General features: G+C 55.4%; 1 protein-coding gene across 3 annotated transcripts; it reads left to right on the plus strand.

The window, feature by feature from the left end:
* On the plus strand, positions 1 to 26,168 carry RAB15 (RAB15, member RAS oncogene family). Of its 3 annotated transcripts, XR_008556080.1 has the most exons (8): positions 1 to 320; positions 17,288 to 17,348; positions 18,077 to 18,137; positions 18,604 to 18,681; positions 19,374 to 19,463; positions 21,121 to 21,186; positions 21,365 to 21,840; positions 26,159 to 26,168. XR_008556080.1 is itself a non-coding variant. In XM_008138945.3 (7 exons), the coding sequence occupies exons 1-7, from the start codon at positions 197 to 199 to the stop codon at positions 21,521 to 21,523; spliced, it is 639 nt and encodes a 212-aa protein (XP_008137167.1). In that variant the 5' UTR covers positions 1 to 196; the 3' UTR covers positions 21,524 to 23,453. The 3 variants fall into 3 exon arrangements, 2 of the variants coding, with proteins under 2 accessions (XP_008137167.1, XP_054571959.1); XM_008138945.3 differs by lacking the exon at positions 26,159 to 26,168 and having other exon boundaries at positions 21,365 to 23,453; XM_054715984.1 differs by lacking the exons at positions 19,374 to 19,463; positions 26,159 to 26,168 and having other exon boundaries at positions 21,365 to 23,453.
* Positions 26,169 to 27,477: the final 1,309 nt, after the last annotated feature.

Raw genomic sequence — 27,477 nt, forward strand, 5'->3', positions numbered from 1 at the left:
GCGGGGGCCTCGGCTCTCTCCTCCCACCGCGCTCCCGCCGCGCGGCGCTTCCCGGCACCCAGCGAGCGGGGCTGGCGCGGGGCCGGCCCGCCTTCCTCCTCGCCCGCGGCGTCCCCGGCAGGCGCGCGCCGCGATGGCAGCGGCCGAGCGGGGCTGAGCCCGCCGCGCGCCGCAGCCCCGGCTCCTCGCCCCCGCCATGGCGAAGCAGTACGATGTGCTGTTCCGGCTGCTGCTGATCGGGGACTCCGGGGTGGGCAAGACCTGCCTGCTGTGCCGCTTCACCGACAACGAGTTCCATTCCTCGCACATCTCCACCATCGGTAAGGGGCGGTGGCTCAGGGCGCCCCACCCTCCCCGCCGCCACCTGCCCGGTGCCCCTGCCCCTTGCAGCCCAGCCCGGGAGGGTCTGTTCGCCTCTGGGTCTGAAGGCGGGGATCGGAGAGGCAAGGTGAGGGCATACATCCCGGGGTGCGGGGCCACCGGCGGGGGTCGTGAGCCTCGGCTCCTGGAGGCGAGGGGTGCCTGCTGCTGTCCGTGACTGGAGATGGGTTCTGCGGGCCGAGAGCACCGGGCGGGTGTAGGCCTGGGTGCCCTGAGCTGGGGCGGCGAGGACCTTGGCCACTGAAATGACGCCCCCACACCCCCGGTGGAGGGGGAGGATTAAAGCCTTTGCTCAGAAGAGGGGTTCGCGGTGGGGAGCCAAGTCACTGAGTTCAGGGGCGACCCACTGTGGAGCCTGGAGGGGAAGAAAGGAGGGAGGGAGGGGCCGACGGGACCGAGTTTCCAGGGCACCGCTGTGGAGGTAAGCCACCAGGTGGGACACAGAGGAGGGCTCAGAGAAGGTGGGAAAGGGGCCCCTTAGAGCCAGCTCTGGAACAGCAGTGGCTGCACTGAAGGAGGCTGAGGTACCTCAGGACTAGCTGTCCGGACAGGGGGTCAGAGGCAGGCAGGACCCCCTTGGAATACGTCTCTGATCGGGCAATGCTGGCGCCTGGGCTTCGAGGGACAGGCGGGTGGCGTCCCAGACAGGACAGGATGAGATCACTTGTCTGGCAGGGCATGGTGCCTCCCCGCTGAGGGGGCTCCTCTGGAGGTGTGAGCTGAGGGACTTACACCCACATCTAACAGGTTCCCTGGCTGATGCCTGGAGTAGCCTCAGCGCTGCCCAGGTGCCCTCCCGGCCAGGTCAGGCAGGGCCCTAGCACTTGAAGCTTCCGCCCTCCCTCCCAACACACACTTCTTGCCAAGAGAGGAGAGGGACCAGGTGGAGTCCCGAGGAACAGGGCCTGTGGTTAAGACACAGTCTTTGTTGTCAGACAGACCTGGAGACTTCACTTTGGGGCCACATGACCTTGAATATCACCTAAGCTTCTGACCTTCGGTTTCCCCTCTGTAGAATGGGAATAGTAACAGTACCTACCTACCAAGGTGTTGTGAGGAATAAATGAGATAATGCTTGTAAAAGCACTTAGCACAAGCTCACACACGTGGGAAACTGAGTAATGTTACCATCATTGACCTCCTAGGGCAGTGGTCGGCAGACTCATTAGTCAACAGAGCCAAATATCAACAGTACAACGATCGACATTTCTTTTGAGAGCCAAATTTTTTAAACTTAAACTTCTTCTAACGCCACTTCTTCAAAATAGACTCGCCCAGGCCGTGGTATTTTGTGGAAGAGCCACACTCAAGGGGCCAAAGAGCCGCATGTGGCTCGCGAGCCGCAGTTTGCCGACCACGGTCCTAGGGGCTCATTCTCTCTTTGCTTCCTTATCTTCAAGGGACTTGGTTAGGTCAGGGAACACATGCTTTTGTTTTTCCCAGAGAAGCTGTAAGGCAGACTCCTAGGAGGTCCAGGCGCTTGGAGGAGAGACATCTCGCTTGGAGGAGAGACATCTCGGAGGGATGGGAGGGCGCAGAGGCCAGGAGGCTGCCTGCCTCTGGGGAAGGCTCTGAGGAAGGAGGAGGTGTGAGAGGAAGGCCTGGGAGTGAGCCAGGGAGTGGCTGAGGAGCCAGGTGGGACATGGGGGCAGGTGCGGGTGTGGGGACAAAGGGCAGCAGGGTGGCACTTAAAGAAGCTGGCAGTGGTTATGTTGGGGATGGGCCCGGTGCCAGGAGCTGCTGAGCCATCGCACAGGGCGGTGGGCTGTCTGGGGACCTTGGCTCGTGCGTGAAAAGCAGTAGTGTGCATTCCGGCATCCTGACCACGTTTCACGTCCTAGGAGTGGCCAGAGTTTTTCCCTGGAGAGCTTGACTCACCCACCTCACTTCAGGAGCTCTCAGGCTCCTGCTCCGTGTTGTGGGCCCCCCTAGGGGACGGGGCCCCCCACCCCACAGACAAATGAAGGACTGCTGTTTCCGAAATACCAAGTGGACCCTTCTGAAGCTTGTGAAAAGCTCTCCTTAACACATTGCGGCCCAGTAGTTTTATTGCTAGCTTTACCCAGTGGCCGGGTAAGTTTCTATTGAACGAGTACAAAAAAACGTTTTACATAAGTGTTAAAGGCACGCTTTAAAATTAAATACCCGTTGCATTTTGAAGTTATTTATTACATGTTCTTACAAGCTAATATCTTTTTAAAGTGTGAGCCTTTGTAAAAACACTGTGTGATATGAAGCGAGAATTCTCGTGATCTGCCCACGATGTGTTGAGTCCCTGAAACCCCACATCGCTAATCACCAGCCCTTCTCCTTAATGTCTCTTCTGCCTGGTCTTCTCCCATCTTAGACATTTCTTCAGGCTAGACAGGTAAGTGGGCAGTTTTCCCTCACAGGTGGCGGTGGGGGACGGGGGGGAGAGTGCCTCAGAATCCCTCTGGGGCCGCCACTCTGTGGGCAGAGGTGAATCAGTGAACTGGAGGTGGAGGTGTCCCCACAGCACCCTAGCCCTCCTGTCCCCACAGGCTCTTGGTAATTGACCTAAAACCTGGAGGCAGCTCTCCTCGTTTTTTCTCTGCTTCTTCTTCTTTTTTTTAAATATATTTTTACTGATTTCAGAGAGGAAGGGAGAGAGATAGAAACATCAATGATGAGAGAGAGAATCACTGATCCGGCTGCCTCCTGCACACTCCCTACTGGGGATCCAGCGCTCAATCTGGGCATGTGCCCTTGACCAGAATCGACTCGGGAGCCTTCAGTCTGCAGGCCAATGCTCTATCCACCGGCTAGGGCCTTTTTTTTCTCTGCTTTTGCTGGCTGGGTCCACCGTTTCCCAGGAGGCAGAGGACTGTTTAGGATTTTGGATTCTGTGGAAGAGAACCTCTCAGCCCATGTCTTTCTTCACACCAGCCTTTTAAAATCTGCCCACGGGGTCTCTTAAATGCATTCTTGTTGGAAGCTTATTCTGCCTCATCCGGTGTGTGTTTTTCAGCATTCATGAAGACGTGGGGAAGGAGTGGGGTGGTCAGGAAAAGCTTTCCCCTTGTCCAGATATAGCAAGCTTTCCGTAGAGATGGAAGGGGCACTCAGGGGGACAAGTCAAAGAGCCAAGAAAATGGGCACTACCGAGTCATATTCCTGAGTTTATCCAGTCAGAACTGTGCCTGTGTCCTGTTGGTAGGCTCGGTGCTGAGACCTGGAGATTCCAAGACGCATAATACACGGAGTCACCTCTCTCAAGCTGCTCCTGGTCGAAGGCACATTCTTTTCTCTCACTGGGCATTGATCGAGGCGCCTTTCTTGGAGCTTCTTTTGTGAATGGGGAAAAGGAGGCAACCCACCACGTGGTGCTAAGACAGAGTTCGGACCATGTTGATGTCACCTCGGCTGGCACTTGAGTGATTTACTGTTTTCGGCCACATCCTGTGACAGTCCAGAGACCAGCTTGCCGGGGAGCAGTGAGGAGACCGCCCATGTAGGCACTGACCACCCTCTTCCTCCTAGTCAGCCGGCGGGCAGTGGCCCTGCGCTGGACCTGTGCCACTGACACGCCTTTCCCGTGCAGCTGTGCTGACCCAGGTGCCGTGCAAAGGGGGGCAGCTGCTGCCTTAAGGTCCTCTGCTCTTTCCTGACAAGACTGTCTGATCTGTTAAGTTAATTGAGCATTCACTACAAAACACGGTGACAGGCATTTAGAGACGTGTTGCCGTCCACCTTTTCCTGCCCACCTCTCCGGAAGCCTGTAATTTAGCTGGCAAGCAAGACAGGCCAAGAGAGCCTGGGCCCCCACAAGATAGTGTATCTGAGCACTTGGTGAAGCGTTCTTCCAATGTAGAGATCCACGATGATCGTGATCATCACCATGAATAAAGGTCTCACAGGCATTATCAGCAGCTAAGCCATGATGGGGGACTGTGCCTGAGGCAGCCAGTGAATGGTGAGGGGGCCGTGAGTGCCACTGCTACAACCAAGTGCTAGAGGACGTCGGAGAAGGAGAGGGGCCCGGTGGACCAGAAACCACAGGGAGGGCTCCAAGGAGGAAGGGAAGCCGAAGCCAGGCCTCGCAGTGGGGGCTGCTTTTCAGTTCCTGTAAGGCAGTGGTTGGCAAACTGCGGCTCGCGAGCCACATGCGGATAGGGGCTTAATCACAAGGAACAACAACAGCCTGTAATTATTGGAATCGAGAGTCTAGGTCAGTGGTCGGCAAACTCATTAGTCAACAGAGCGGCAAACCGCGGCTCGCAGTTTGCCGACCACTGCTGTAGGGGAAGGAGCAGATGGTGAAATGGGAGCAGAGACAACAGAGGTGGGAATTCAGTGGGTGTTCATGGAACTCTGGGCAGTCTGGCTGGAAGAGAAGGGGGTTTTTAGGGGAAGAATGAGAACATTCCTCTTTACCTCCTTGTCTCCCAAACTATACTTTTAAGTGCCTTCAAGGAGAGTCCAAATCTTATTCCTCTTTGTTTTCATAATCCTAGTACAGGGTCAGCCACAATCTCAATAAATATTGAATGAATGAAGGGGGGCAGAGGGCATTGAGGGTCTGGCTGAAGGGGTGGAACTTGAGCCTGCACAAGAGTGTAAGAACTTTCTGAGCAGGGGAATGACGTGGTGAGAATGGCACTTGGGGTGTTGGCTGCAAGAGGGGTTAAGACTTGCAGCAGTAGACCAGTCAGGGCTACCTACGGTAGTGTCTGGGCACAAAGGAACCTCTCAGCCCGTTCTCTCCCCCCTCTTACCCCTTCCTATGGCACCAAAACCAGACTCCACACCATCACCTGTTCTTGGTTCCCACCCTCAACCTGGCAACTTCTGAGATGGCCTCATATGACCTGAGCTGCCTGCCCAGGCAAGGAGACCATGTGCTATTCTACGTGGACAGCTGCATGCAGGGACTTGGTTTCCATTCTGCGTGGCAGCCAGGGGTGACATATAAGCCGAAGGAATCATCCATGAGTTGATTTTCTCCTGCTCGTCATTGGTCTTCCGTTTGTCCCTGGTCTCTCGACCTTTTGTTTTAAAGCCCCCACCCCCAACCCCCTCCCTGCGCTGCACCCCTGCACCCCTCTGGGTTCCGAGGAGGCCACAGCCTGTGATTTTCCAGTTTGGCTGGTTGAACCACTGTGGCTTCAGGGCTGCTTTCTCAGGCTGGGTTTGTGTTGTAGTATCACCTTTCTCAGGAAGTTCTGTTTGAACTGAGAGCCCGGGGCAAGGACTTGTGGGTGACTGAAGGGAAGGGAGAGGGCTGGGGAGGACCAGAGAGCTGATTGGAACAAACACCAGGCCAGTGCCAGAGCACTGGGTCTGTGGGACCCAGACGGTGAGGCGCTGTGCACCTGTGCTGTGTGACACTCTGAGAGGGTCTGGGCTGGGGCTGGGCCCATGCGCTTGGGCAGCCTGAGACAGGTCTCTTCCCACCCTGTTCCCAAAGCCCCTCTAGAAAGGCAGGGAAGGTGAGTCGCTGTGAGTAGAATGAAAAGAGCACAGACGTGAATGTGAATAGTAAGGAATTTTGGTCACTTAGTGACCCATGTAGTTAATTCATTAATGCTTCCTAAGTTCATAGAGAAAATTAGGAGGATGCATTTCTAACCATTATTTACTGCACTATGAATGGTAAATATATACCGATACCAAACTTCTCTAAATGTACTGTAACACAACTAGTAAAGTTAACCATCCATATACATGCAAAGGGTGTAGCGTGTCTTACACATAAATAGAGAATCAAGTCCATTCACCAAATTTCAAATTGATGTTTACTAACATTTTTATGACAATATAAAGTGGGTAAATTAGATACCATTAGCATGTTGTTCTTTAATGTAAGTATCATTGGATCTTTTGCATGCTTTAATCTGGTTAATATATTTAAGTTTGCTTTTTTTTTCTGTCTGAACACTCTGTTGACAGTATTTTATGACACTTGTGAAGTTCAACTATGTCAATAAAAAACAAGCTAAAAAAAGAAAGAAAGAAAAGAGCGCAGACAACCTGCGTGAAATTCCCACGGCCTCCCTGGCTCCAGGACTTCCCACATGTACTTAACATCTCTGCTTGGGTTTCACATCTGTAAATAGAAGATAATAGCAGAATCTCTCCTAAGGGTCGCTGTGAAGCTTACAGAGGCTGAGGAATAGGAGGCACTTGCAGAGCCCTCCAAAAGGGGCAGCTGCTGTCATTGTATCATCGCTGTTATTCCTAGCTCACAAGAAAGTTGTAGAGAGGCATAAACCAGCCATCACTCGCGCCGTCGGTCAAGTGGGCGCGGTTGACTGGACACCCGCTCTCGCAGGTGGGTGTGAGGAGCCGGAGACAGAGCGTGAACAGCACAGACAGGAGTCAGGGGCCCATCACCTCACTCTCCAGGGAGCCCAGGAGTAGGCTCATTCCCGTGCCCGTGCCAGTTTTCCCCTTGCCCTGGCAGTGCCCGGGGCTGAGAAGGAAGGGTTGGTGAGGAAGTGTGAAGGAGTAGGGAGAGGGGTTGCCTCAGGGCTCTGTCAGGTGCCACTCTGCCTCAGGCCATGTTCTGCCCGCCCACTTCCCCAAGGTTATGATCCCGATAATGGCTCGGAAACCCTCCAAGGATTTCATTTCTGCTGCTCTGTGCACCTGTGACACCTTCACAGCTCTGCAGAGGCACCCACGGCTTTGGGCGCCCTCGTTCCTGCTCCTTCCTGCTCCTCCCAGCCTCCTCCTGCTCCCCGGACAGCATGGTGATGAGCTTTCTCACATGAAAGTCGATATTTGGCCATTACCCTTCTACCCCGATTGCCAGCTCTTCTCAGAGTGCCTTCGTCTGTAATCTAATATTTGTGCCCGTTCCCCTGCAAAACTGCCAATTCTCTGCGGAGGCCTGTGACCTCTCGTTGGCTATTCTGCCGGGGCAGCGTGCTTTGTCAAGGGGGCCACAGGCATTTAATTCCGCCCACTGACGAGGAAAGGGCTACTCATCAGCCCTGTTTTATAACTGGGAAATGTGAGGTCCTGAGATAAGTGATGACTCACATCTTGCAGGCAGGTGGCCCAAACTGGAGCCTTCTCCCCTCCCCCAGTTCTCCACACGGGCTTTGTTCATGCCCTTGCTCATCCTGAAAGGTCCTTCCGCGGGTTGCCAAGCAAAACGTCCTGTGAGCCAAAGGGAAGAGGACACGTGGCTCCCCACCCGACTGAGGGTGTGGGACGTGGGACCGTGGTGCGTCCCCTGGAGGACAGGCGGGGGGTGTTGTGTGTGACTGAGGAGTCCAGCTGGGGGACCTTTGAGAGTGAGATCTGAGTGTCGCCCTCGTGTTACTGTTTTGACAATCTCTTTCCTGAGAACTCTGTGACCAGGGCACCGGGATCTACAGAGAGGACAGTTGGCTTTGAAATGTGGGTCCTTCCTGATCGCTCTTCCCGATTAGAGTTTCTCTCCACGCATCTTTTCTCCTGGCCTGTGCTGACTTCATTTATTCACTCGCTTGCTCACGCGTTCATTTTCTCTCTCACTTATTCAATTTGTTGAATAATATGTAATGAGTATCTACCTTCTACCAGGCGGTGATCAGATGAAATGAATAGGATGCTGTTTTGCCCTCTGGGAGCTTACAGTGCAGTTGGGGAGCCAGGCTTCCAAACAGACAACCGGAACACGATGCAAAAGCTTTGGAGTCACAGAGGAGTGACTAATTCCTGCTGGGGAGGCTGGAGAAAGCATCACAGAGGAAGTGACATTTGAGTGGGGCCTTGAAGATGAAGAAGGCTTCCCCAGGGGATAAGGGGATAGCGGGGGAGGTGCAGTATGTGCCTGGCTGGTCTGAACTTTACAGACCAGCGTACGTTCACTTCAATCCTTGCTGGGCTCTGTGTGGGGGTAGATGCACCTGAAGGCCCTGTTCCCCCACCCCATGTGTTTGCTTCTGAGGCTCTCAGCCCGAGTCTTCCTCCCAGAACCTTCTGCTGCCTGTCAATGCAGCCCTGCCTAGGAAGAGGCTCAGGAGGAGGGTGGAGGAATGGAGGGTCAGTGCCCACTGTAAGGCAAGGCCCAGATCGGGGTCTGCCGGACGGCGGTGCGGCAGGGTTAGCTGGAGCACACGGCACATGTCGCAGAGCCCCCATGGAGGTCTGTGCACACGGCTGTGGAAAGGGCAAGGGTAAAGGAAACGATGTTTCCTAACCACCTGTTCTGTGTACCTGCTCTGTACACAGAAATAGTGTGCTTTGCACACATGCGCATTCAGTGCAGAGATGTAAAGTGGGGGTGCGTAGCCCTCATCTTGGCCTTGCTAGTGTTTGAGAAGTTTCTTGGTACGTTTTCTCAGGTGAGAGCCTGAAACAAGTGTACATGCACGTGTGGGTGGGTGCACATGTGAGGGTGGGTCCCCACGAGACCCAAGGGAAGGGAGGGCTTTGCTGAGCCTTTTTCTTTTTATAACAATGGAAGGGATCATGTTGGTCCCTCTTCCTTTTCTCCCTGAGGAACTGTAAGTGTGACTGAAATGTGTGCCGGTCTGACGGGTATTTGCTGCTTCCCCTGCCTGGGACCCTGATCCTTTAGATCTTCCCCTGCTGGAACCTTCCTGTCATTCAGCTCCTCGCTCAAATGCCACCTGCTTCCAAAGGTCTTCTCTGACCAGCTAATCGGAAGCCGCTTGCACACAGATCTCTTCACTGTCTACTCCACGATTCTGCTTTTGCCTCTGAACCCATCCTGCTCTGAAATGACGTGTTAGTTTACTTCTGTGTTATCTGTCTTCCTCACGCGAATAGAAGCTCTCTGAGGACAAGGATCTCTCTGTATTATTCACTGCTGTGTCTTCTGAGCTTAGTTCTAGGCACATCATAGGCGCTCAGTAGCAGTTTGTTCGAATGAATAAATGAATGAATTTTCTTAGAGGACTTTTGCTCTTCCCTGAAGGAAGTCTCAAACAGCATTGGTTAATTGGGACTCCTAAGACAGTTAAGAGAGACTCACTCTGCTACACGTGTTTGAGACAGTGGGGAGAGCGGGGGAGTACTCTAGGGGTGAACTGTTTCCAGTAGCTTGTAGCTCTTCTGCTCAGGTACACGTCCTAGGAGCAGCTCAGGTGCAGGAAGGAGCAAGAGCAAGCTCCCGCAATCCCTGTATGAGTGGGTCCTCTTAGTGTATGAAGAGATGAGGGATTGTATCTTAGACTAAGGTCAGTTTTGCCTGTCGCTCAGGGTCACTGCTGGTGTCAGGTGTAGCCCATCAGCTCACCAGGTGGCTGGAGCCATCTTCCAGGACCACCTCATGGCTGGGGCTCTGCAGGAGGGAGCTCCTAGGGCTCCGGTACTGGGGAAATGTGTTCCTTCCAGCATCTTGGGAGTCCGGGTTTGGCTGGGAAACCCTTCTGCCTGATGAAAAACAAAACAAAACCCCCGGGTTCCTGGGATTCTAAAGACTGGCCTGTGCCGATTGATGCGAAGGTGGCTGCCTCTGGAGTTGTCCTAGACCCCAAACCACCTTCCACGTTGAGGTTGTAAGTGTGTATGTTGACAAAAAGAAGAGTATCCTTCTGAAATCTCCAGTCTTTCTTGTGGGCGGGCGTCCTCATCAGACCTTTACCCTCAGTGCCCTGGAGGTTAAAACATGGCCTTGGCATTAGAAGATCAGGATTCTGTCTGCCGAAGACCAGGGCCTCTTTGTTTCTGCTTCCCATCACTCCCAGAGCAAGATGGTGCGAAGGCTGGCTGAGCATGTGCTCAGAGCAGGGATGAGGCCGGCGTGAGCGGTCGTCCGTCTGCAAATGGGTAAGAGGAGGAGGTCAGTGGGCATGTATTCCCCCAGACAGTGAGGCTAAGGTCCCCGGAGACAAGGAAGGAAGAGGATACAGCAAGTGGCAGGTCCAGGGCAAAGACGCTCTCCCCTGGCCCCCCACCTACCTGGTATGAGGGACGGTAGTGTGCCAGGAGCCTTTGTCTTCAATCTTCTCTTGAGTCTTGGCTCTTCGCTCTCCCGCTCTTTACCTCCGTTGGGGGAAATGGCGTCATGGGTCCCCGAGCGCCACAGGTCTCTCTGGCCGAGAGAAGGGGGTTCTGGAGTGGGGATTACTCCGACGCCTCATCTGGGGTGGCACAGTCCGGCAGGCGCCCCCTGCAGGGTCTGCCCATCCCTAAACTTGTCTTGGGGTTGCTCTTTGGCGACCTCCTGTCACACCCACGTGAACTCCACTGTCCAGCACATGCTGGTTTCCTAGGGGCCGAAGGGGGCCTTGCTGGGACCTGGGCTTGGTAACTGGAGCCAGCACGGCTCCAGGGATTGGGTGTCGGCCTTGGGTTTCAGGTGTATTAAGTTGTTCCTGTGGTGGCGTCTCATTGCTCCTGAAAAGGCTCAGGTCACGCTGCTGGTCCTTTGGGCTGCGGTTGATGGCGGCGATAACACTTGGCACCCCGGAGAGCCCCGTTTCCACTCGAAGCCTGTGGCACCGGGCCGCAGGCAGGCTGGCACCTGACGTTAACCCGTGAGGTGCTGGCCCACCAGCAGGCACAGCCCTGCTTTTCCAGATTTCAGGTCGCAGCCGGATGCTGGGGGCCCTCGGGCTCCACGGGGGGGTGGGGGGGTGGTGGTGGCATTTTCTTTTTGTGAAACCGTTCCAGCTTGGTTCTGGCGCTTTCTCTCACCTCTCTGCCTCCGCTGCCCAGCGTGAGCCCTCCGGCTTCTCAGAGCTCTTTCCAGTGCCCACGCTGTGACCCTGGGCCCCCAAGTCTCATCCTCCCCGAGGGAGCTGGCAGCTTCTTCAGCTAACGTTCGTTCGACAAAGCTCCGTGTGCCCGGCCCCGTGGGACGGGTGTTTCACCTTCTCTCCTCATCCTCACAAAAACTCCCACCTCGGGGGTTGTCACCCCGTGTTATAGGCGAGGAAACGGAATCAAAGAGGTTCGGTAGCGTTCCCAAGACCACACAGGTGACGCGCGGCAAAGGCAGGATCGGAAGCAAACGCTGGCCTCACCCCTGGGCCCTGAATGTGCACGCCGCGCCGTTTTCCAGCCAGACTGCCTCCCTGCTCCAGGGCTGCCTTTGGAGAGAGACATGATGGTGAGGAGTGTCCTTCCCCCGGGGGGGTGCCCTGTCCCCTTCTTCCCACAGTCTCCACTGCTGGACCGGGGAGGCAGTCAGCTCAGCCTTGGTTTACTGCCCAAGTGAGCGCCTGCCCGTGCCTGTCCCCTGCCCTGTCCCTCTGACCTGACCCCGCGCCCTGGGCCCGAGGAGGGCCTCACCTTCCCCCGAGCTCTCTGACAGCAGCTCTCACTGCTCCGGGCCTCCGGCTGTGGCCTGGCAGCCGCGGGGGTTGCTGGAGGGGCAGAGGCCTGGCAGCGGGGACACAGCAGGAAGAGCCGGAGGCCACGGGTGCGTCAGCGCCGGGCACTGCCCTCACCTGAGATTTTGTTGCTGGTGTCTGTGAAGCGTTCAGAAGGCAGGACACACGCCCCTGCTCTTGAGCCGTGGGCACCCGTCCCTCCTTACACTGCATGGGGGCCGAGGTTTTAAAAACAAACAGAAAACGCTGTCAGATACAAAGTATATTATCTGCCCCTTAGGTTAAGGTGACCAGATTGTCCCACTTTTGGCGGGACAGTCCCGATTTTTAACCATTTGTCCCGCATCCCACGGCGTTTTAACAAAGTCCCTGTTTTTGGAAAGATCTGGTCACCTTACCTTAGGTACCAGTTGGGGCTGGAAGACACAAACTTGGGAGGCAGCAGGGAGCAGGTCACACCGTCTTAGGCGTCCTCCTCCCAGCCCCTTACTTGCAATGTCTACCTGCCAGCCGGGGGGAGAGGGGGGGGGCCTAGGGGGGCCATTAGGTAGCAGCGGACACTCACAGGCTGTGACTCTTCGGGTATCCTGAGGCGCTCTCTAAGAAAATGAGGTGCGCTATGAGGCTGGAAGGTGGGGTCTGGTGTGGCCTGGCGGCTGTGCTGGGACACAGCGCCCTGAGCCTCACTCCGGCCAGCACGCTCCTGCCTTAGGCATCCCGCCTCTCTGCCCATCTGTCTGCCCCATGCTCCTCTCGTTACCACTGGCCAGTCCCCTCTGCACCGTCTGGAGCAGGCGTCCTCAAACTACGGCCCGCGGGCCACATGCGGGTGTTTTTGCCGTTTTGTTATTTTACTTCAAAATAAAATATGTGCAGTGTGCATAGGAATTTGTTCATAGTTTTTTTAAACTATAGTCCGGCCCTCCAATGGTCTGAGGGACAGTGAACTGGCCCCCTGTTTAAAAAGTTTGAGGACCCTGGTCTGGAGGGAGCCGGTTTGATCGGCTTAGCTAGCTCCCCTGGTCCCTCTCCACCAGGTCACCGTGGGGGTCACCAGCAAGCCCATCGATGGGCCTCCTTTCGGTCAGATATCCACCCTGGTCCAGTCAGGAGCTGCTTTTCTGCAAAGAACACGCTGAGGAGAGGCCGTGGGCTGGGCAGTTCCAGCCGGAAAAGGACACTGGGTGTGGCAGACACCACAATCAACATATCTGAGGTGCTGGGAGAACCATGAGCTGCTCGCCATGCTCTTGGCATGTGGCTGGGAGGGGCTCCATCTTCCTGACCCTCCCCCCCACCCCGCCCGGGGCTCCGGGGTCTCTAGGAACCTCTGCGGGAGCTGTGTGGGGTGGTTTGCTAGTTTCTTCGCACCCGCGCTGTCCCTGTGCCTGGGACAGGAAGCAGGCGCTCTGTAGGGACACCGAGGTGGCTCTGTAGGGACACCGAGGTGGCCCTGTCCAGGGTGATGCTTCTGGGCGAAGTGGGATCATGCACTCCCACGGAGCCAGGGGTTCCCTGAAAGTAGGCTGTGGCAGGCTTGCCCCTGAGTGCCCACTGCTTCACTTCCAGACGCCTCGTAATACCAGAGCAGGTGCGGGGGCCCTGGGGCGTGGCAGCAAAGGCCCCACAGCCTCGGAGAGCCGGGAAGCCACTGGTCGGGTGAGGAGCACCCTGGGTAGGCTTTAAAGAGACAGGTGTCCAGTTCTGGCTCAGCCATAAGACGTGGGAACATGAGTGAGTAAATTACTGGGCCACTCCGTGTCTCACGATGATTATCTCCCCTCCTACCTGCATCATGGGGCTGCTGAAGAACTGAGGGTTCTGGGTCCCCTAGCCAGGGGGTGTGCCGTCGCTATAAGTCGGGCAATGAGCCTGGGGTGTGCTTCTGCCTGGAGATGGGCTACACAGTGGTTCTCAGACTGTGTGCTGCCTGATGCCGAGGCTGCAGGTCCCGGGACCACATTTACAGAACGGCTGTCCCAGAGCTGCTGTCAGAAGTGTGATCCATGGACCGGCAGCGTCACCCTCCCCGGGAGCCTTGATGCAGCATCTCGGGCCTCATCTACCACCTACTGGATCCGAGTCTGCATCTCCCACGGGCCTGCGTGCCCCTTGAAGTTTGAGAAGTGCTGCCTTCGGGGAGCCAGGATGAGAACACATGGGGGTGGGGCGGATGAAGAACCGCTCTTCCTCCTGTAGATTCTGAGGACGCAACTGAGAGGGGCGAACCTGTTGGGGTGTGAACCAGGGGGGCCTGATGCGGACAGCTGCGGGGAAGATGCACAGCTGCGGGGAAGACGTGGGAAGGAGAGAGGACTCTTCCTCAGGGAAGGTGGAGAAAAGAGAAAATTCTGAGGAACAGGGGTGGGCCTCAGAGGAAAGGCTCCATCAGGAAGCATCATTTTGCCCTCGGCCAGGCCACGGTATTCTCTGGAAGGCCTTCAGCTGTGGGGAGGGGACGCACTGGGACTGAAGGCCTTCAGCTGTGGGGAGGGGACGCACTGGGGCCGAAGCCTACAGCGGGGCGGACAGTAGCTGTGAGGAATGTGAGCGGTGAACACACATCGATTAAACAGTTTGCTGAGCAGCCGCGGGGGCCCAGCTGAGGTGACAAAGCATGAGTCTGCAGGCGACTAAACAAGGCCAGTGTTTTGACTGCCCGCCGTGCTCAGCAATGGAAAAAGCCAGCAGCCACTCAGGCAGACGGCAGGGGCTGTGTCTGGGCGCAGGTCATGGAGGGCCAGGGGTTGACTCGCAGGTGGACCCAGCGGAAGGTGCGGGGTGTGGGGGAGTAGAGTAGAAGGAACAGGTTCCCCTGAGGATCCGTGGGCTGTTCATCTTTAAATTTATGAAAAGAGAGGGAGTGGGTGGGGAGAGGAAAATCCCTCCCACCGAAGGCCTAGGCTTTCTGTGTTTCTCCCTTAGTGCTTATGAAGAAAAGAACTGAAGCATTTGGCTTCTCTGAGACGTTACAACAAATTTTGTTGGGTGGTCAGGAGGGCCACGGTTACAAGTGGTGGGGATGCTATGAGCCCCAGAGTCCCCTGGCCACACAGCTAAGAAGGGAGGGAGGCGGGGTGAGGGAGTCCAAGCCCAGCTCTCACTCCCAGGGTAGCTGGGTGCCCTGCCTCTTCCAACAGCCTGCGCTCCTCCTGGTGGGGTGTAGGGGAGGAGGGCCTAGCGCTGGGATCTCCTCCCCCAGCTCAGCCCTTCTCCAGGACCTTCGGAGAAACAGGGACACCGAACCTGGTGAGGGCCTCTATGCCTAGTTAGCCCACAACTCTCCATCATTCCTTCAAGAAACGGGAAGGGGTGCATGGGCTGTGGGCCTCAGCAGGCCTCTGCCGTGGCTGGGCTGTCCTTGGGCTGTTATCTCACCCCCGGGGCCTTTGCTTCCTTCCCGCTAAGCTCTGTGAGGGCAGGGACCATGGGTCGTTTTTGCCGCTCTTTGCACGGAGCAGTGTGCAGGGCACACAGTCAGTTCCCATGGAGTTTGTGGAATAAAGGACGTAGAACCTTCTACCCCCACCCCCACCTTTGGGGTCTTTGGGGCTGCGCTTTGCAGCCCCCTTGTGACCACTTTGCATGAGGCACTGCACTAGACTTGCTAGGCTAGTAGGAGGATGAGCTAGGTATGAGGATGAGCTAGGTTTACTATAATGTGAACAAAATTGCTGGTTCTCCCAGGAAGAAGGCACTGTAGCATGAAAAAAAAAAACACACCAAGAACTTCTTGTTTTCCTTCTATGCCAGGTATTGGGGAGAGGCAAATTCTTGACAACTGTTTGTCTAGGGAGGGCGTGAGCATGCTCCTGCCCCCACCAAGGCCAGTGCCCCCTCCCTGTTCCTCCCCCCTCTCTTCACCTCTCCGCACACTCGGAAGAATGGCTGCCAGGCACTGTCCATTGGAAAAGTACAGCTCCATAGATAGGAATCAGCGTGGGCAGGCAACATGATTCACGTCCAACCAATTCTATTTAGTTCAGGTTGTTGGTTCTGAACCTTTTCTCCTTCTAATTAAATGATTATTGGTCTCGATGGTGGGAGGGAAGAGCCTGAACTTGATCTGTCTGAATTTGTGGAGAGCTGGGGACAGGATGGGTAAGGGCAGAAGTATTCCGGTTGGCAAAGAACTGATGCCCCGGTGGACTGGCAGCCATGTGGGGAGCTCTAGCACGGGGCGGGGCTGTGCTGTGCAGCCTGGGGACTCCGGTCCAGAACGCTGCCTTTCCCGTGTTCTCCATCTGCACACTCGTTAACGATGCCCATTCCTGACTTGTCTCCAGGGAGTACACGGAGACTTAAGCTTAATTAACCTGCCAGACACAGCTTTGACTCACTGGGCGCCGTCAGAGCTGGGGAGAGGCGCCGTGATAGAAACCTCTCGGCTCATCTCCCTGTCGTCTCTCAGATTCAAGCTCGTGTGCTGCTGGTGGGGCTGACTTCTCTTGCTGCAAATTCCCCGAAGTACGTTTCTGCCCTGGGCTGGTTTGCCAGATCATCGCGTGTCCCGTGTCCTGTGGCAGCTTAGCCCCTCAAGCCCGAGACCCATTTGTCTTCCTCTCCCTCCCCAACGACACGCTGTGCCGCGCCTCTTCATCCGGTCCTTGGCCGTCACTCCCGAGCCCCCACTGTGACCAGGACAGTACGAGGGCATGGTGATCGCTGCAGGCGGCTGACTAGCCACCAGGTGCCAGGCACTCCATGTCACTTGTTCTTTTCAGGGACCCACTGAAAGGACTGGTAATATCCCCATTTTACAGATGAGGAAATGGAGGCTCAGAGAAGCAAGGTGCCCAGAGTCATGGCTGTGAATTTAGTGGCCAGAGTCAGAATTCAAGCTCAGGCCAGGCTCCCAGCAAACCACAGCACCTCCCACAGGAAACCAGTTAGTCAACAGCAGGTCCCCCAGGCCTTCTCTCGGCGGCCTTTGCTGGGTGCCGAGGGCTTCATACACACCATGGTGGGAAGCAGTCCTCCTCTCTCCGGGCTCCATGCCCCTTCCCCACGTTCAGGACAGCGCCGTAGCCCCTCCTGATGGTTAATAAGGCAGAGAGAGAAAGCCCAGGCCCATAAGGTGGATCGCTGTTTGTAGGAATTAGCCTCCCCAGAGGCGTTAATACAGCCGTTCTCTCTGGAAGTGTAACTGGGAAGACGTCACACATGAGTGAGTGAGACATGTTTGGGGCTGAGGCAGCGATGGAGTGGATTCCCTATGCTCCTCCATTCACTTCCTGTACCCCCAGGCTCTTTACTGCTGACAACTTTCAGCTCAAGGAGGAAGGAGAGCCCCATTCAGAGCACCAGACACTTCCTTGGGGTCAGTTTTTGGTTCAAGAAGGCCCTTACCGCCTGGGCCGGTGTGGCTCAGTGGTTGAGCATCGACCTATGCACCAAGAAGTTACGGTTTGATTCCCAGTCAGGGCACATGCCCGGGTTGTGGGCTCAATCCCCAGTAGGGGGTGTGCAGGAGGCAGCCTATCAGTGATTCTGTCTCTGAAATCAATCATATATATAGAAGGCCCTCACTTCATGCCATCTTTCTGCCAAGTTAAACCAAAGGAGCTCCCTTCAAGTGCGAGCACCCGGCCATCCCGTTCAGTTCGAGGTGGGCTCTTCGTTCCTAACGCTTGCTCGCTTCCTTTCCCCAGGTGTTGACTTCAAGATGAAGACCATAGAGGTGGATGGCATCAAAGTGCGCATACAGATTTGGTGAGTTGGGTGGGAGGAGAGGACCTCGGGCTGCTCCCGAGCTGCCACTGCCACGTGTAAAATCCATCTCCTGCTCCCAGGAGCCTTCATCTTTGACCTCGTCCTAAAGAAACTATGGGATTGACCACAAGTCACCAAAAGGCAGAAATGAGAGGAATTGACAGATTATCCACTGTGGGTTTGCCTTAGAATGAGGCTTTGTCCTTGGGCTGTGCCACTCATGGTAGGATTGGAAGGAGGAAGGGCTATACCCCACCTATTAGGGTGGGACGCTGGTGGGAGGTCCTCAGTGCAGCATGGTGCAGTTCCCAAAGTAGCCACAGGGGGCCGCTGTGGCTCTGGCCTCCACTCCTGGCCACACTCACTGCCTTTGCAGCTGCCTCCCAACTCGAGTGGTAGGGCCATTGCCTTCAGAGGATCTGGAGGTGGAGCAGTCCATCCAGTCTGGCCAAATTCTAGAGCGAGTTATCAAGGCCCAGTTATGGTTGTGGCTTCTGGTGCAGATGTAGTGAACAAGGCCCCTACCCCTGTCAGCACCAGATGGCCAGGCACCTCTCCTGCAGACTCAGGTATGTTCAGATCCCCTGAGAGACCAAAGCTCCATTAATTTTCACCCTACAGCTCCCCAGTCTTTCCTGCATAGGCACAGGGTCTCTCAGCTCCTGCTCCTCCCTTCTCACCTGCTTCTTCGGTCCCCGCTCTTCTGAGGGACTGGCTTTCTACTGCAGGGACACAGCGGGGCAGGAGAGATATCAGACCATCACAAAGCAGTACTATCGACGGGCCCAGGTGAGCCACCATTTTCAGGGTTCAGAGGTGGGATGCTGCCACCCACACTCCCGGCTCTGGGTACTTGAGATATCTGTGCCACTCACCCCCAAAATAGGGCCCTTGGGTTGCCTGCTGGGGAGGGAGTCCCTAGGTGGTCTTTGAGTTGTTCGTGGACCATGCATTCATCAGTGATTCTCTGAGCACTCACTATAGCCAGGTCCCCCACCCTCACCCTCCATCCACCCTAAGCTAAAGACCCAGGTCCAAGTATTTGGTGGCTTTCTACCTCAGAGAGTTTTGTGGTGGGTCTAGGAAGCGATAGCTTTGGGGGTCTGAGACAGAAGAAGGTATTTCTGGGTGCTGAGGGGTCCTTATTATGCTAAGCAGAGAGCAGGGAGAGTGGGACCCAGCATTTAAGGTACCACATGGCTTCTGGCCCCATGAGCATCCCCCTCCCCCACCTCTCTCTTGCTCTCTCCCCCAGGGAATATTTTTAGTCTACGACATTAGCAGCGAGCGCTCTTACCAGCACATCATGAAGTGGGTCAGCGATGTGGATGAGGTAGGAGACGCCACCTCACCACTGGGGTGGGGGAGGGCACCTCAGAGGGGAAGGCGAAGGGAGGGCCGGATGGGAAAGGCCGGAGCTCTCGGGGTTGGCGAGCAAACGCTGCCAGGAAAGCTTGCCCTCCACAGCCCGGGATGAAGACCTCTGGGTAAGTCCTCTATAGGGAGAAGCCCAAGCTGCCATGCCCTCCGTGCTCTGTACCCTGCCAGGCTGCCCAGAAGTGAGTTAGGTCAAAGCCTATCCCGTGAACAGCTTCTTCCCCAAAATCTCAGGACCAGGTGGGATTCTGGTCCTGGCTCTGCCATGGTAGCTGTGGGGCCTTGGGCAAGCCATTCGAACTCTTTTACGTCCACAGTTCCTTATCTGTAGAATGAGGGGTTGGGCTTAAGTCCAGTGTCCTTTCCAACTCAGGTAACCAGTTGTCCAGTCTCAGGAAGCACTCCATCATGTAGGCTGGGACGTGGGTGAGAGCTCCTCAGAATTAGCCAGTGTTTCCTATTCAGACTGTCCCCATGACACTGTGGTCACCCATGGTCCTTGGGGGAGCCTGGCAGCTGCACCCAGTCCGCCACTCTGTCCCGGGGCTCTGAAGTTTGGTGCTGTTGTGAGGCCAGGGTAGACGTGTGGTGGGGAGATGGGAGGGAAGGCAGCACTCACGGGCGGCTCTGCCTGTCCTCTGTCCCTAGTACGCACCAGAAGGTGTCCAGAAGATCCTGATAGGGAATAAGGCCGATGAAGAGCAGAAGCGGCAGGTGGGAAGAGAGCAAGGGCAGCAGGTACGTGGGAGTGAGCTGGCCGAATCCATCCCTGGGGTTTTCTGCTACCTTCCAGGCCAGTCCTGAGAGTTGTGACCCAGGATTCTGTCACCCCCATCAGGCACCCTCATACTCCTATGATAGGCCAAGGCGCTGGGTGAGCTGCCATCCTTGAGAGCTGGCTTTCTGCCCTTCGGGACAGTGATTTGGGGTCCACCCTGATGCAAAGACCTACTGGGAAGAAACCCTCCCAACTCCAAGTCCCCCAGAGTGAGATTACCTCTGCTGAAGAGCTCATTCCAGTGTTAGTGAGGAGGAAGGAGTTCAAGTTGCTGGCTTGTTCTCCAACAGCACCCAGGCATAGTGCCGTCTTACAGCCACCCACCCGCTCCTCACCCCCTCCCTATCCTTCTAACACTTGGAAGGAGGTAGGAAGGTACATGAGGAACGAAGGGCCCATAGTCAAAGAGGCCCTGGGGGCAGAGAGGGTAGGAAGATGGTGCTGAGGGGATGCCCAAGCACACAGGGAGACCACCCTCCCAGAAGACAGAAAGACAGACAGATGCCACTGAGACAAGTCACCCATCCACTCACTCGGAGGGCATCAAGTGCTTTTCTCCACCTCTTCAGTCAATAGCATTCCTTTAGCACTTAAGATGAAATTGATTTTTTGATAGTAAAAAATAATGCAGCCCGGCTGGTATGGCTCAGTGGCAGAACATCAACCTATGAACCAGGAGGTCACAGTTTGATTCCTGGTCAGGGTATATGCCTGGGTTGGAGGCTCGATCCCCAGTGTGGGGCATGCAGGGGGCAGCCAATTAATGATTCTCTCTCATCATTGATGTTTCTATCTCTCTCTCCCTCTCCTTCTCTCTGAAATCAATATAAAAAAATATATTAAAAAAAATAAAATAAAATAATATATTTTTTAAAAATAATGCCTTGCCCTAGCTAGTTTGGCTCAATGGATATAGCGTCAGTCTGCAAACTGAAGGGTCCCGGGTTTGATTCCAGTCAAGGACACATGCCTGAATTGCGGGCTCAATCCCCAGTGTGGGGCGTGTAGGAGGCAGTCGATCAATGATTCTCTCTCATCACTGATGTTTCTATCTCTCTCTCCCGCCTCTCTAAAATCAATAAAAATATATTTAACAATAATAATAATGTCTAGTTATTGAAGAATCTGAAAGTAGAAACAGATGCTGCTGGAATAATAGTATTTATTGAGCCCTGCATGTGCTAAGCCCGTGCTTGGAGATGCATGACCTCATTTAATCATCCCACATCCTTGGTTAACAGACGCTGTCATCCATCCCCCTTTAACAGATGGCAGAGCTGGGGCTGAGAGAGAATAAGTACCTTGTCATACAGCTGAATAAGGCCATACAGCGGTTAAGTGGCAGCACTGATATTCAAGTCTAGGACTCGTTGCCTCCAAAGCCCAGGTCTTTCATTAGGTTGCCAGTGCTTCCTATTTTGGTGTCTGTTGGGTGTGTATGTGTCTGTGCTAGCCTATGTCTTAGAAGGAGCTCTTAGCCTCACCTGAGAAGTCACCTCCTCTGAGAAATTGTCACCACTCAGGAAGGGTTGTGAGGGCAATGGCAGAAGTACCTGCAGGTGCCGTGGCGCCTCCCTTCCCTCCCTGACTCCCTCTCAGGAAAGTTCTCTCTTGCAGCTGGCCAAGGAGTACGGCATGGACTTCTACGAAACAAGTGCCTGCACCAACCTCAACATTAAAGAGGTGAGGACGCCTCGGCCCAGCTGCCTGTCTCTGGCTGAGTCTGGAGTGGGGGAGCCGGAGGAGAAGGTGGCAGGTAGAAGCCACGATAAGATGAGGCCTCGCCCCTCGGGCAGTTACAGGGCTGCAGAAGGAGGAGGAGGAAACGTTGGACTGACCTGCGCCCCTTGGTTTTCCCCAGTCTTTCACGCGTCTGACGGAGCTGGTGCTGCAGGCCCACCGGAAGGAGCTGGATGGTGTCCGGACGCGTGCCAGCAAAGAGCTGGCGCTGGCAGAGCTCGAGGAGGATGAGAGCAAACCTGAGGGCCCGGTGAACTCTTCCAAAACCTGCTGGTGCTGAGGGCCCTGCGAGGAGCACCCACAAATCCCCCCTCCCCTCAGGAGGCCTGTGGCAGACAGGGAGTCTGGGCTTTGCCCTGCTTCTCCTCTCATCTGGGTGACCCCGTGGAACATCAGTAGCTGCTACTCCCCCAGCCTGGCCTTGAGGGTGACTCCGCTGTCACTTCTGAGCAGCCCCCAGCCCCTCCCCCGGAGTGGTATGCTTCAGCCCGATTCCCGCCGCAGCCTGCCATGAGCCCCGATGTGCTGGAGCCCGCTCACCCCGAGCTCCCCAGACAGCGGCGTCCGGAGTCGAGGCCACTTCAAGTCTCCTTCTCAGTGCGTCTTGTCTCCTGTCCGCTTTTCTCTCTCCTTCCCACTTCTCTCTCTGTCCCCCCACGCCCTGAGCCCTGTGTGTCCTGCTTTGTGGCTGCTGATGCAGCTCTTTTCTTTCCTTTCTTCCTAACCCTGTCCAAGGGGGTGGACTGTAGCTCCTGGGATATTCCATCTCTGCTCCTGGGAGAACCCCCACCCTGCTTTGTGGGTGGGCCAATGGTGGGGGTGCGTCTTCCCACCTCCCCTCCCCACGTCCTTCTTGTGCCACGGGCCCTCACCACTGACCTGGGGAAGTGAAACATCAGGTGGGGAGGGCCGTGGTCCTCAGCCTGGGGCTGCCCTACCTCTCCCAGCTTTGGCCTTGCTTGGCTGCCTGCCCACCTCCCTCTTGGGGAACTGAGCTCAGAGGCAGGTGCTTCAGAGGAGAAAATAAATGGCGAGGAGTGGCAGGGATAAAACGTCACCTCCATTCTCTACCTCCCGTGCTGCACGTACACAATTCCTCCCCCCCCCCCCCTGGGCTCCCGGATTAAAGACCTGAACCAAAGCCTGAGGGCATTGCAGGGCCGAGGAGAGCCCGGGGCAGTGATTGACAAGCTAGCCAAGGACTCCAGATAGAGGAGCCTTTGCAATTGAAGGACTAGTTCCTACATATCAGGTTACAAGCAAGGGAGAGCAGGCCAGGGACCGCAGTTTGCAAGCCAAAGGGGGATATGGATTCCCTGGGCCCTTCCGGTTCTTTTGTGAGAAGAGCATTTCCCACAACCCCCTGGCAGGTGAGAGGTGGGCCTTCACTGACCCAGCCTGCAGCTCAAGGCTTTCAGGAGACCCAGAGTTTGTGGGAGAGGAGCGGGACTTCCTGGGAAGAAGGGAGGCAGGCCCTGAGGAAATGCTCCACGCTGTTCTCTCCCTTCTTCCAGACAAAGTGCTCACCTTGCCCCTCTGGCTCCTGGGGGCAAAGTTTGAGGTTTGCCAGCTGCACGATGGCTGCAGGTGGAGGGAACAGGACTCCTGCAGGGCTCTTTATTCAGGAAGAAGGTTCTTCACCCCTTAGGGCCTAAGAGTATCCTGAAGAAGGCCCTTTAAGGAAGGGACAAGTCAGTTACCAGCCCCAGGAGGGCTCCTGCCCCCCTTCCACAGGGGGATCTTCCTTCTGCTACGTATTAGCTGCATTGCATGGCTGGGCCTGGAGCTAAAAGGAGCAACTGGGCGTTAAGCATTCACCAACTAAGGCCAAAATCCAGGGCACATCCACGGGAAGGAATAGGATCCCCCACTTCCTTACCCAAAAATGGGGTGTGGGGCATGAAATCACTAACCCTTTCTTCCAGGCTTATCAGGCCAGGAGACCGCAGGCAAGGATGACTCCGGATGCAGGGAGGGGGACAGGTTAGCAGAGTGGAAGGAGAGGAGGGCAGGAGCAGTTAGTCGTTGGCTAGTGAAGAATTATAGAGAGCCGGCTAGGGATGCTTCCTGAAGGCTGGCTCCTCGGATGCCAGGACACAAGCAGCATCACCTGGGGAGGGAGGGCGGCCACGTCCGCCTTCAGAGTCAGCTCTCAGTGCCCTCAGCCCAGATTTCAGAGAGGGGAGGTCCTGTTCATCTTGGCTCCAACGGGGGGGGGGGGGGGGGGGAGGGGGCGCAGTATTGCAGCTCTCCCTGGGGACAGGCTGAGCACCTCTGCCTTTCTCCTACCTCTCAGGACAGGGGGACTGTTTTAACTGTGCCCCAGGGGTTCTGGGAGGGAAAGCAAAGAGAAGAGCTTCTAGGGCTGATTAGCCCCCAGCTGGGGGAGGGGTGGGAGCCGGGGGACGGTTGGGATGTTAGGGTGCATTACATTCATCAGGTTCCAGAGGTGGCCCGCCACCCCTAAACTCCAATCCAGGAGGTGGCCTGGGGTCTGGCATTAGGCCCAGACTGTTGAGCGGGCACTCCTGCCTGCTTACACCTCCCACTTCTGCACCTGCTGTCCTGAGACTCAGCCCAGCCCCGGCCCTGGCCCTCCACCTGCTCCTGACCCCCCATCTCCCTGTGACGGGTGAACTTTGTGTGCTGTGTCTCGGGTCCAGTATATGAATTGTGAGCCGGGTTCATCTATTTTAAACACAGATGTTTACAAAATAAAGACTATTTCAAACCACAGGTGGGGATGCCTGTATGCGTTCCTGGGAATAGGTCTCGCTCAGACCCTGGCAGTGAAGGGGAGAGGCAGGGCTGGTGGGAGAGGCTCCAGAACCCTAAAGCAATGGCAGTAGAAGGACAATGGGAGTGGCCAGCATCTTCCATGCTGTACCTTTCCTGTTGCCTCCTGCAGGGGAGCCCCGAGCAAAGTCCCCATTGCTGGGCGATGGGCTTCTACTGCAGAAGTAAGACTGTGCAGAATCACTGAGGGAGTCTTTAAAGCCAAGGAGGTTCTCAGCTGTCAGATGAGAACAGGCTTTCCTGAAGGCCTGAGGAGGGGCGAAGTCATCTTTCTGAAGTTCATCCTAGCCCTGTGACTGAATACTCGCGGGGAGCACGGCAGATTGGAATCCTGGAGGTCTGGGTGGTGGCGGCTGTTGAATACTATATTTTGGGGTACAGAGTTGATGGAAGAGACAGAGAATGGGGGTAAGGGTCAACTGAAGAAGGAAGGAGTAAAACAAGGCAGGGCAAGAGTCTAAGACCTTACCTTGCACTTTCCAGTTTAAAGAGTGCTTGTAATACTTGATTTCCTCAATCCCACCGATCGTATCTGGTGATATAAGTTGGGGGATTTTCCTGGTTCAACAGATAAGGAAACAGGTGTCTAGGGGCCCCAAGTAACAGTGGCAGAGTCGTGGCTAGAGACAACAGAACTGAAATCTCTGGAGGGGAAAGCTTTGTCCTCTATTTAGAAAAATCTTTATAAGCAATTCTCATTTGCAGCCAGAGTTGAGAACCACTGGCCTAAGCGTTCTGCCTGCTGAGCCAGTGCAATTACCAGAACCCCTACTGTCCCTGTGGAGAGCTGTGGGAATCACACACTCAGGGCATGTCACCAAGTTACCAGCTTCTGGAAAGTGGGCTGGTTTGAGGTGAAGTTGGACAAAGAGGAATTTTAGGAGAGCCTTATCGATGTGATTCAGTTGTGAAAGGTAAGAACCTGGGTGACTCAACGGCCGTACCTAGAGAAAAAAAATGGCTTGTACCTGAGGGAGAGGGAACCCCCACCCCCCGATTCAGCTCAGGAACTTCCGGGGCCTTCCTGGAGAGAGGTCACAGGAGGGCAGCCCATAGGAGGTGTCCGGAAGCCCGGAGTTCTGGAGAAGCTCTCGGCACGCACATAAATCTGCCAAGTTCAAGTTAAAGTTTAGCCCACTGTCAAGGCCAAGTCCTTCTGACTCAGTGGCTTGGTAGAAACGTTTATGGGCTGCTTCTGAGAACTCCACCCCGCCTTTCCTGCTACCTCTTCTGCTGGCCAGATTCCATTCCCACTGAGGGGATGGAGGCTTGTTCTTAGGGAGCAGCCCGTTGAGACGTGTAGGTTCCCACGTGCTTTAAGCAGCCATGGGACAGGCTACAAAAGACAGACAAGCCGGGCACCCTCTGCGGAGTGATTCTCCATCTTCACAGATCAGATTCTCAGGCCTGGCTGCTGCCAGCTTCGCTTACTTGTCCTAGGAGACAGTTCCCAGTGGACCTGTCCCTGTGAAAACTGTCTCCAGTAAACATTTGCATTGTTATTGAAATCTCTCTCTACACTCCCAAAGCCAGGTAAAGCCCAATTGCCAGTTTCACCGCTGGAGAAATCCGGGCATTAAAAAAGCAGGTGATTTGTTGAGTTGGTGGGTGCTCGGGGGGATGAAGTGGAGCGTTCGGTGTCTCTGATTCCTGTGGGCTTCCAGGGGTGTGCTCACACCATGACAAGCCGCAGCAGGTCCCCAGGTGGCCTGCAATACCCTACATGGCTGGTGCTGAAAATGTCATGGAAGGCCTCGCTGGGTCTAGAATCGCAGCAGCTTGACTCCCTGCAGACTTCCCTTCTGTGGGGTGGGACCAGCACAGCCCTCTGGAAAGTCTTTGGGACGGAGCCTTGGTCTGAGAAGAGATGGGTATAGCTCATCCCCTCTGAGTGTCCCCACCTGCTATGCAACTCCTGTTACCCTTACCAGGCCACAGCTGACTGCATCCTCACAACCCCGTGAGGAAGAAAGAGTAAAGATAGGGAATGTATAAAATGAAGTCATTTTAACCAAGCTGCTCAAATGATTAAGTTATGGAAACTGAGGCATGAGGAAATACTCCATTCTTATTCTAATGAGCCTGGCATCATTAACTTAAACTTTTTTGAACTTTTTAGTCCTGCATCAATGCCTGGATATACATCTGGACCTCCAGGTGACCCTCTAATTATCCCCTGAAAGACCCGCCTATACATCCACCTGACATTCATTATCCAGACCACCAGGACTTGACCTGACCTTGTGGTCCCATCTTTCCGACCACCTGGCAGCCTTCATCCTGACTGCCTGGCATCTGACTGACAATATTCTGGACCAATCCTAGGGCTAAGCAAGCAGGACTGATACTTCTCAAGAATGTACTTTTTACTATAAGAATGTTTAACTTTTCTTTCTTCTTTGGAACACTTCTGGGGTTTTGCCCAGCTGTGTTCCCAGTTTGCAAACTCCAAGATCCTGGAATAAATCTCTGTGAGTTCAATTTCTAGCAAGGCCTCCAGACTTTCTGAGTCAGGGGTATTGGAGAGGAGATGGCACCATGCAGGGGCAGACTTTCTTGAGAGCAGGTGACCTCACTCATGGGAAGACTGTACAAGACAAACACAACTTCATCTCTTCAGCGTGGTACAAGCCGAGGCACCGAAAGCCAGCCTATATAATAAAAGCCTAGGTGCATCACGCTCTCACGTGACGCCCTTACGCAATGTCATCACAAGATGGCCGCCACAAGATGGCTGGCAGGGAAGGGCAGTTGGAGGCAACCAAGCCTGCAGGGGAGGGCAGTTAGGGGCGACCAGGCCTATAGGGGAGGGCAGTTGGGGGCGACCAGGCTGGCAAAGGAGGGAAGTTGGGGGCCATCAGGCCAGCAGGGGAGGGCAGTTGTGGGTGATTGGGCCAGCAGGGGAGCACTGTTGGGGGTGATCAGGCCGGGAGGGGAGGGCAGTTGGGGGCAATTGGGCCGGCAGGGAGCAGTTAGGCATCAATCAGGCCGGCAGGGGAGTGGTTAGGGGGTGATCAGGCTGGCAGGCAGGTAAGCGGTTATGAGCCAGCAGTCCCAGATTGTGAGAGGGATCCCAAATTGGAGAGGGTGCAGGCCGGGCTGAGAACCACCCTCCTCCTCCTCTGTGCACAAATTTCATGCATTGGGCCTCTAGTCCTATATAATAAAAGGGTAATATGCAAATTGACCGAATGGCAGAATGACCAGTCGCTATGATGTGCACTGACCACCAGGAGGCAGATGCTCCCACAGAGGGAGCACTACTCAGCCACAAGCCAGATGACGGCTGGCAAGTGCAGACAGCGCTAAGGATGTCCAACTGACAGCTTAGGCTCGCTCCCCTCTAAGCCGCAGTTGGACATCCCCCAAAGGCTCCCAGACTGCTAAAGGGTGCAGGCGGGGCTGAGGGGACCGACACCCCCCCCCCCCAGTGCACGA

The sequence above is a fragment of the Eptesicus fuscus genome, chromosome 5 (assembly GCF_027574615.1).
Source record: "Eptesicus fuscus isolate TK198812 chromosome 5, DD_ASM_mEF_20220401, whole genome shotgun sequence".
Taxonomy (NCBI): Eukaryota; Metazoa; Chordata; class Mammalia; order Chiroptera; family Vespertilionidae; genus Eptesicus; species Eptesicus fuscus.